The sequence below is a fragment of the Populus alba genome, chromosome 8, assembly GCF_005239225.2.
Source record: "Populus alba chromosome 8, ASM523922v2, whole genome shotgun sequence".
Classification (NCBI taxonomy): Eukaryota; Viridiplantae; Streptophyta; class Magnoliopsida; order Malpighiales; family Salicaceae; genus Populus; species Populus alba.
Genome location: NC_133291.1, coordinates 15,501,725 through 15,511,970, shown reverse-complemented (window position 1 = coordinate 15,511,970; position 10,246 = coordinate 15,501,725). Strand labels below are relative to the sequence as shown.

Here is a 10,246-nt window from a genome sequence, read left to right as displayed (position 1 = left end):
ATATTCGCACCTCAGAGCCCCGGGACAACAAACTATAACTTCTATAGTTTCTGCTCATGAGGGTATTTGAAGTGGTTTAGGCAAGCACTAGTTTAGTTACAAGAATCTATATAACCACCATTCTCCTATTAATGGATAATAAAAGCATGAAACAATACGTGAATGATTTATCCTAACAAAACACACTGATGCATGACAATAAAGACAAAACATAGCACTATAATGACATGACATATGATGACTTTTATTCACACATAAACACAAGAGACATCACATCACAAGCATCCAAGCAAAATATGATGCTTTTCAACAATCGGTGCATACAAAAACATTTGAACAGATTGCCAATTAAAATTTTCGAAAAGGTTAGTGTGGGATACTTACGAAAAGGAAACAACTACTTTACCTACGATCTATGTATGCTAAGATTCTTTGCATGTCTTCTTATTGTGGCCAAGGCCCTTGCATTTACTACACTGAAGCTGACGCTTTATAATATCAGTTGATTCAGCCTGCTTTGTCTTTGGCCGGCCAGGTGGACGCTTAGTTGGTGGAGGGGTTACAATAACTCCCGCCTCAGTTAATTCACCCTGCACTGGTCGGTCAACATTTGGAACAGGTTGAATCGACTCAGCATATGATAAGCAGTAACTCTCGGTTGTGAAGTATCTGGAGCAATAATCATATGGACTTCGGCCAATGCATTCAAAGACCGCAACAGCATGGCAGCAGGGCAAACCAGTTAGTTGCCATCCCTTGCAGCTACAGTCCCAATGATCAATATCAACAACATCTACAGATTCCCCGCGAACTTCAAATGTGCTTCCATGGGAGAGTAACACTTGAAGTGACCTTGCAATTGACATTTCCTTTTCTAATTTTTCCTCCTTTGATGGGGTTAACTTAGTTTTCCATTGATTTGATTCCACCCGGCGAGTATAAATTGCTTCCATCATCTTACCTCTTAATGCATCGACCATTTGTGTTATTGGCAACTCATGTGCCTCTGATATCCAATTGTAGAACTGTTGTCCAAAGTTTGATGTCATATGATCATACCTTGCCCCTCCAAAGAATGCATTCGCCCAGTGCTCAGGCTCGCTTTGTACAACCCAATTGTAAGCTTCAGGGGATATACCTTTTATATTTTCTACAGAGCGCTGGAATCCCTCAAGTCTGGGTGCATAAGCAGCAGCATAAAAATCATTAACCATGAAACGTCTTGCTTCATGAGAAAACTGACCTTTCAAGTCTTTATTTAGTTTCTCTGCAAGACGGCGTAAGCAATAGCTGTGGTAGCATTTATCAAATATCTCAGCTAATGATTTCTTCAAACCATTTTGAAAATCTGCCACAAATGTGATCTGGCGAGATGCAGAGACTGCAGACTTCAGTTCCAATAAAAACCAAAGCCAGTTGTCCTCTGTTTCAGCATCAACTACAGAAAATGCTATAGGAAAAATACCATCGTCTGCATCTGCAGCAGTAGCAGCCAACAGTGTCCCTTGGTATTTTGAGTTTAAAGGAATGCTGTCAAGGAAAATGAGAGGACGGCAACCTTGATCAAAACCAGATATTGATGCATGAAATGACACAAAGAGACGATGAAAGCTTGAGTCATCTTTTGTGGAGAATGTAGCTATACTGCCCGGATTAGTCTCCTTTATCTTCTCACAAAAGAAAGGTAACTGATTATATGCCTCTTTATAGGAGCCTTGAAGCTGCTCCCTGGCAATCTCTTTTGCACGCCATGCCTGAGAATAATTCAGTTGAATTCCATACTCTCGTTTGATGTCATCTGCAATATCCTTTGGCTTGTAGTTTGGGGAAACTTTCAATTTCTCCTTTATGATACTTCCCACCCAACCCCTTGTCGAACGATACCCAGCTTTCACAGCAGCTCCTTCACATGTATGATTTGGGTTCATTTTTTTAATGCAAATTAATTGTGTGGTTGACAACCTTGATGCATATATCCTCCATGGACAACCTTGGGTTTTACATTTGACAGAAACACGGTGACTGTCATTTTTCTTATATCTGTAAGCAAACCCATGTGCAATTGAGTACTTGTGCAAAGCTTCACGGAATTCAGTGAAGCTATTAAACCTTTGATCAACACCAGTAATCGTGTTCTCCCACTGTTGTGCAGCTTTACGTTGCTTGTCATCAATGACCCCAATAGGTATACAGGATATAGGATCTCCATTAGACAAATCCATATCAAACCCACCAACAGTATGGGCCATATCAACAGCAACATCAATAGGAGCTTCGACAGGAATCACAGCTTCCGATACAGTAGTCCTGCTTGACCTGCAAAATCAGAGTATCCTGTAAGATTTCAACCCTGGCAGTATCTTCATCCTCTTAACAATCTGTTAGAATCTTGTTTCCGGGTTAGATAGTAATGCTTGACTCATGTACATATGAAAAATTCAGAAAACAACTACCTACTAGCAGAGATGTTTGATACATTGCAAGCCGCAACATCCTTCAATAAAAGGAAGACATCAACCGTAGATGAATCCCCAAGAAAATTAACCATACGCTGTAGATCCTTGTCTTTGGATATTGTAATAAGGGTCCTTCTATTCCCAGGAAGAAAGTACTTAATAGACATGATATCAGCACTACAATTGAAAAGTTCTGCTACTTCAGATTTGAAATCACTCAGCAGGGTTTGCTGATCAATGTCAATCGCGTAAGCATCACCACCATTATATGACAATGATCCATCTACATTCGTCACAAACTCCCCACCTGACTGGCATATAGCTATTATTTTCTTTGCATCCATGGCCTACCTTACCAAAAAAATCCCAAAAATTATAAACAAGAATACAGATCCATAAGCTCAAGTTCAATACAAACAAGTATTGGGATAATAATAACCAACACATTTTGCAGAGTTTATGACCAAGTCAGAAACTCTCACAATGAGAAATATTCAAGCCATGAACAAATATAGAAATCATGCAAAACCTCTAAGAAAACAAACATGGCTATGAATAGAAAGAAATAAAGCTCAAAGGAATTGAAAAACCCTAATAAACATGGCAGTTAAAAGTAAAAATAGTTGAAAACTTTGAACAAGAATATTTACCTCGTGAAGCCAGACTTTGATTCTAATGTAGTTTTTCTGTCCATTTAATGTCTTTCTTTTATACAGCAACTGTTTTATGAATTTGTTTCTCTTCTCTGACCGCACCAAAAGGCACAGAGAGAGAGAGAGAGATAACTGAGAGACCCGATTGCAAAATAGGAACCTCAAAGAGGAGTGACACGTTCAAAACATACCATTTTAATCTTAGCAGTTGTTTATGCTACTTGTGTCATTGATTTCCTTGACTTTCTCAGCCACCTTCATCCTTTAAGGCAGTTTAGTGGGTCGTTCTGGCGTCAGACAATCAATTCTGAACTTACAAGCTAATTAAAACTAGGACTAGGGGTCCAGCTCAGTTTTGGTTTCAGAAAGTTGAAAACAATTGAACCGGACCAAACCGATTCAACCTAATTTAAATAGAGCAAAATCAAAAGGCATAAATACAAACTTAAGCTAACCCTAAATCATTTTTTCCCTTCAATTTCCCCTCCCCTTGCCCTCTCTCTCCTGTTCTGTCTTGTGATTCACAAATCACAACTAACCTCAAATAAGAAGAATTGCAGGCTGCCTGGCTGCCTCCTACAACCTCATCTCTTTCTCTCTCTCTCTCTCTCTCACACACATTCCACCCTTGAACCTTCAGACGTCCTACTTCACCTCCATTTCTGCCACATTTCACAGCATTGCGTGAGCCAACCCACACCTCTCCTTATATATACTCATTAATCACCTCTTTGTTCACATATCCCTCCTCTCTCTCTCTGATACAAAAACAGCAGCAAAGGTTGTGCCTTTATTGAAAGATGGGCTTGATTTGCTATACCAACTATAAGGAACTTGGATTTCTTGGAGATGTGGAGGCCATTCTTTGAGCCATACCGTCTTATCAATGTTCAAGATGTGATCCATCTAAGACTATTAAGGTCCCTGATGGTTTTCAAAGCAAAAAAACCAAACCCAAACCAGCTCGGTCCAGGTCTAAATTTCCAGAAATTAAAAACTCCAGTTCGGTTAGATTTTTTTGTCCAAACCAAATTGAACCGGACCATGAACACCCTTTACTAGGATTGTCTGCGCCTTTTTTAAGAGAGAGATAGAGAGAGGGAGAAATTATCACCCTGGCCCACCAGAAATTAAGCAAATTTTGGCTGTCAAAACATTCTGCGTGTATTCATTTCTTGTCTTTGCAAAATTCCGAGTTGCCCATCTCTTTCTCTCTCTTGAGATTCTCTAGTTTGGGAGTGGAAGGAAAAGGATGATGAAGCAAAATAGAAATACGAGTTGGGATTTTATTCCCATAAGGAAGAAGGTGAATCTTATAGGAGTTGTTTTGGACTTCTCTTTTCCCAGTAAGAGCAAAGGAACCGGTATGATTCTCATAAAGTTTTCATTTTTCCCCTCTTTTTTCCCTGTCATCTTTAAAAGGGGTTTTGGTTTTGCTTGGCATAGATTGTAAAGTTGTTATACAGATTATGTGTGTTGAAGATACTGGATCAGTCACAACAAAGTCTGACATCATAAATTCACAATTTCACTGGAAAACGTTATCAACTTCCAGTTATAACCTCTTACAAAGTTGACTGTCCTCCATAATCTATCAAAGTGCTTTCATCTTTTTTTCTTGTATATTTTCGCTCCAGAGTTTTTTTTCTTTCTATTCTTGTACCTTATTTGATGGTGGCAAATCTTCTTGGCTTTTTATCAGTGGGTTTTGTTGACTTTGTTTGAAGAAATGATTCTATTTTACTTTATTTCTATAGGTGAAAGGCTTTGCACATGTCCTTTGAAGTTTCTGAAGGCCTTTGGATGCTCTTTGTATGGGATGGAACTGATATCCCTCCTTGAAGCTTAATAGAAAGAAATGTCAGTTAATTGATTCATCACTTTTTAGGGTTAATCATTCAAATATGGTAGCTTAAACTATGAGGCTCCTTTAAGCTTTAATGGAGAACAGGTGTTTGTTAATATAATCATCACTTTTCAATTTTAATTTTTCAAATATGGTAAGCTTAAACCATGGGGCATAAGCTAGGGAAAAATATACAAAAATCTGTGTTTTTACCCTTTGTTGGAGGCGATTGAAGTCTTTTTCTTGTCATTTCTATAATTAACAAAGGAGTATATCACGAAATGTATAGCATTTGTTTGAAGTATATTATTATATTGGGAATTATTGAAGGGTTTAGATTTCAGTTTACCTCTCTTCTTTGAATACACTGGAATCTTATTTGCTTTGTATTTCAACATTAGACTTTAGCAAAATTTACTTTCTTCTCTTTCTATTGGCATTATGAATTTGTGTTAAAACTATTTAACAATCGATGTTGTACATATCTATTTTGTTGTGTTGATGACATCCTCAAAATAAAATTCAACTTACAGCATATATGTACCCTAACATGGTGCCCAACAAACATGCATGTATGGATATACAAATCCCAGTTCATGCATAAGCATGTAAATGATTGTGTCAAATTTTTCTTTTACAGATTGAAAGATGTGAAGGACAAAACCCTCTTCCCCTACAAATTGAATCGATTCCTCTTGAAGATATCATTTGTAGGTTTCATCATGTCCGTACAGTTCTAAGAGTATTAGTTGATAAAAGCCATGGGGACCTATGGTTACACTTCCAAGGTAATGAATTGTCAAGTGGTACAGTTACCTCAACTCTTCTTCAAAGGTATGATTTCTTGCTGATCGTGACAAAATTGTCATAGATTATGCAAATTAATTTGACGTCTTTCCTGACAAATAATTCATAATAGAATTTTGATTTTTTTAGTGGAACATCAATGGATCTTGACTATTTGTTTGTTTTATTATAATATTCAAAGAGAGAATGTCTACACTTGATCGGTCACCTATTTGGGATACTCCTTGTAGCATAATTGCTATCTTTTTTTAGACTTTACTACATTGGTGACCTGAGCGATGCCGCGGGTTGGACCAAAAAGATTTTTAGCCCAAAAAAAAATTAGGAGACGATTTTGCTTCTAACGAAATAAAAAAATTCAATAACTAGGTTAAATCTCGACTATTTTAATAACACTATAAAAAAAATAAGGTAACAGCAACAAATAAAAAAAACATGTTGCCCCAAGAAAAGCTGAAATCGAGACATGTCTATCATACATTTTAGGTCATGAAATGAGGATAATTCAATAAGGAAAAAAATTGACAATAAATAAAAAAAAAAATTGGAAAAATTGAAAGACAAACGTAGATCAAGATATATAATATTGCAACACGAATCATACACTCAGTTGTGTTTAATGAATTTGTTTATTAAAATCAATTTGTAACAAAAATCGACCAACATAAAATTAATTGAATAAAATAAAAGAAAAAAAATACTTTACAAGGCTACATATATTTTATCTATATAAAATATTTAAAAAATTATAGTTGAGTCATAATAACCTTCTCATAAATTAAATACACCCAATATAATTTAAAAACTATCGCCATTTAAAAAATTGCTAAATAAGCAAAAAACAAATCCTTAAGTTATATTAATTAAAACATAAACTTAAAAATCATGTAAAAAAAACAAAAAAAGTTATTAATTGGAAAAAATCAAAATAGAAAAAAAAAAAAAACAAAAAACAAGAATAAGGCCAAGCACCTGGCTCATCAAGAAATGGCATGCACACAAGCCTTTTATGGTTTTTTAAGTTAATGGAGGAGCCTTTTAATTTTTTTTAAGTTAAAGGAGAGACTGACATGTCATCCGCCCCAATTTCTTTCAAAAAAAAAATAGACAAAATGTCATCTGGATTCCTAGATCCCAGCCATTGTGATGGTTGGAAAAACATGGTTCAATTTTTTTTTCACTCAAAAACTAATTTTCAACCCATTTTTGACCAAAAAAACACTTAGATAACACTCTAAAAACCTTGTTAAATCAATCTATGGCCTCAAAAAACACAAAAAAAAAAAAAAAAAAAAAAAAAACGCCTCAAAACCCAAAACAAAAAATCTTCTTGAGCTATGATATATTTTTTAGGCACTTTCAAGGTAAAAAAAAAAAAAACTCATAGCTCGAACTCCTCTCATTATATGGAACCATTTGGTACAAAGATTTACCATTTTAGTGGCTAGAATCGTCACCAACAACAATTCTCTCTCTCTACACTGAAATCTGGTGAGTCCCTCTCTCTCCTACCACCCAAAATTGAATTTTTGAACATTAAAGGAATTGGTCACCTTAGAGCCAAAAAAGATGGGGGGCAAAAATGAACTTTTAAGACAAATTTCAAAGCCGCCTATTTCACCCGCTTTTTTCACTTCAGTCCTTTATCTTTCAATTCAACTCTCTCTCCCAAAAACAAATTCCAATTGAATGCTAATTTGGGCTCAAAATGGCTATATCGTGTGAAATAAAAGTTTGAGAACCAAATTGAAAATGTAAAAATAAAAATCATTTCTCCAATCCATACTGATCTGTAAAATGGTGAATAGTATTAGTGCTATAGTAAAAAAAGAAGCTCTTCTAGTACATAATTAATATATTAGTTTACCTTTGGATTGAGTTTGTTAATGACTTTATGACAATGAATCGCATCCATTACTTATTCTTGTTCCTCCTTCTTCCCCCATCTCTTAGCGCAATTGATCGCAACAACGTGCAATGTCAACCCTTATAAAAAGGTTTTATAAAGCAATTTTTTTTATATTTAATTTTTTTCATGTTCACTTATTTCTAGTTTTTATTTAACTTTTAATGTTTTATTTATGGATTCTTGTTCCAAGAAGCTAAATTTGAAATTGAGTAGTTTTTTCTTATAAAAAATATTGATGAATGGTTTGGTTTTTGTTTTCAGTCACTTAGATCATAAGCAAGTTTTGAAATCTTGCAGAAAGACTTTTCCTATAGTATCATTTGTGTGGTAGCAATGAGCCCTATCCAAGAGGACTTCATTTCAAATGATGAGATGACACTAACATTAGAGGACCTAACAGAAAGAATGTTGCATGCCAATTTATGTTGTGATGAACAGGTATGTACTCTAGTTGAATGATGCCTTTGCATGAAACTCACATTTAAAGTAAGAAAATGGTCTTTTGTTGAATTGTGATGTTTTGATTTGATGGCAAAATGATTTCAGTGCGAGTATTATGGAGATCAAAGTCCTATGGTGCTCACACTTGGAGTGCTTTAACAAAGAAGTTTGGAAGATATCAATGATTTTATAAGGTTTCCTCCACTGGTTCAGCATTGCATATATTAGCTAAAGATAATGATTCTGGGATTGGGTTTATTATATCTCTTCCTCAAGGCGCATCCTTGTTGGCTTGGGAATGAATAGTTGTTTCTAGTTACTTAACGAGCGAGTCTTTTGTCCATGGAGTGGAAGTTTGGGATTTGTAGATGAGGTCCTGTTTTTGTATGTAAAGGCCTGTTGAGGTATTTCATCAGATTCTCAGCAGCATAGTTGTGATTGATTTGCAAAAGAGGTCTGTATTGTGAATCACTGGATGTTTTGTTGTTAGGTATGTGCTCGCTGTGGAAAATATTGCTAACTCAGCAGTGCTTGAGTTTTTTAGTTATTAAGTATCTTGCTTAGTTGCGTTAGATTTTTCTGCTAGGCTTCTTTAATGACTTTCCTAGTGGTACTAGCAGAGCAAGGTGAACAACAATTCAAGAATCAAATATTGAATTCAAGCATCTTGACGTTAGAACTTAATTTTAACATGGATTCGACATAAAAAAATAAACCAAAGGCAAATCACGCACTACACACATCAAATAAAATCACAACATGCATATAATTTTAAAATTAGGTTTCAAAACTAAAAACAATAGACATGCACCCAATTTTGAATTCAACAATCACATTAAAAAAAATCCCAACACAGCATGGTTTCAAAGCAATTTAATAAATTTCACACCGAGACCAACCATTACGTCTCAAAACAACGCTATAATCAACTCATCCCGTCCTCCCAACCCCGAAAGAGTATTGAGCACCAACCTTACCTAACACTTCAAATCAACCACAAAAAATTAAGTGTATGAAAAGAGAAAGAGAAAGACGAAAATACCCTCGAAACCTGGATGAAAGCTCTGGCCAATTGCCACCGTCGGCGGTGACTCTCCGGCGAGGGATCCGGCGCGTTAGATGATGGATCGTGATCTTCTCTACCTCGTCGAACCGAAGATGAAGGGGCAGTGCACCACCAGCCGATAAGGGTGGCAGGGTCAATCTTTATCGGCCTTTCTCCTTCTTCTTCATCACGCGGCTGTCGCCATTGATGGTGGGGTTGCTGACGAGGCTCGTGGTTTTGTTGGCGTGGTGAGCTGGTGGTTCTGTGTTCGGCGTGACTGTGGTGGCTGGCGTTGAAAGAGGTGGTCGCCGATGAGAATTTGGGTTGAATGGGCTGTCGGTGGCTTAAGGGCTGTTGAGGTTTGCTGCTATCGATGGGGTTGCTGCTGGCGAGGGCTCACGGGAGAGAGAGATTGTCGTTCTCGTGGCAAGGGAAAAGGGGCTGCTGGTTTGGAGGCTCGGGTGGAGATAGAGGGTTTGGGTGGTTGGCGTTGTGGTGGTCAGTGGCTAGCGAAGATAGAGGATGAAGATGGGTGGCTGCGTAAGTAGTGGTGTTGTTTTCGGGGCTGGGTTGCTGGACTGGTGAGAGAGAGGTGTGTTCGACGTGTGCGCGCTGCTGTGCTTATTTTTGTTTTAATCAAATGAAAGAAATTATGCAGTGCCAATGATGTCGGGGAAAATTTTTGGCAATGTCATTAGAGACGGTTGATATTTCCAATTATAAATGAGAAAAAAATTTGGTTGGTTGGTCAAAAAAACTTATATTTTTTTGTTAGCTTTTATTGTGTTTTAAACTTAATTTTGTATAAATTAAAGTAATTTATTTTTCATATTAACTTAGTATTACCTAGTACCTGAAGGATATACTTGTTATTTAATCGACCCTATTTAAATTTGATTTGACTTTTTCAAAAGAAAAATAAAAAAACCATGTCAATTCAATCTTTTTTATAAAAAAATTAATTATTAAATGACTATATTCTGAATCATTTCTAATTAAATGAGTTTTACCCACCTAACTTGTGACTAAACCATGATCCTAGCTAAATTTAATAATCTTATTTAAAAAAAAATTAATCAAACAATTATA

At 36.2% G+C, this 10,246-nt stretch overlaps 1 protein-coding gene across 4 annotated transcripts; it reads right to left on the bottom strand.

The window, feature by feature from the left end:
• Positions 1–212: 212 nt before the first annotated feature.
• LOC118061021 (uncharacterized) lies at positions 213–9,842 on the bottom strand. 4 transcript variants are annotated; one of them, XM_035074358.2, is made up of 3 exons: positions 9,155–9,842; positions 2,454–2,807; positions 213–2,316 (listed from the first exon to the last, which is right to left on the bottom strand). In XM_035074358.2, exons 2-3 carry the CDS (start codon positions 2,798–2,800, stop codon positions 423–425), a joined length of 2,241 nt encoding a protein of 746 aa, XP_034930249.1. In that variant the 5' UTR covers positions 2,801–2,807; positions 9,155–9,842; the 3' UTR covers positions 213–422. The 4 variants fall into 4 exon arrangements, with proteins under 4 accessions (XP_034930249.1, XP_034930248.1, XP_034930253.1 ...); XM_035074357.2 differs by having other exon boundaries at positions 2,454–2,803; positions 9,155–9,841; XM_035074362.2 differs by lacking the exon at positions 2,454–2,807 and having other exon boundaries at positions 9,155–9,840.
• Between the last annotated feature and the right edge of the window lie 404 nt (positions 9,843–10,246).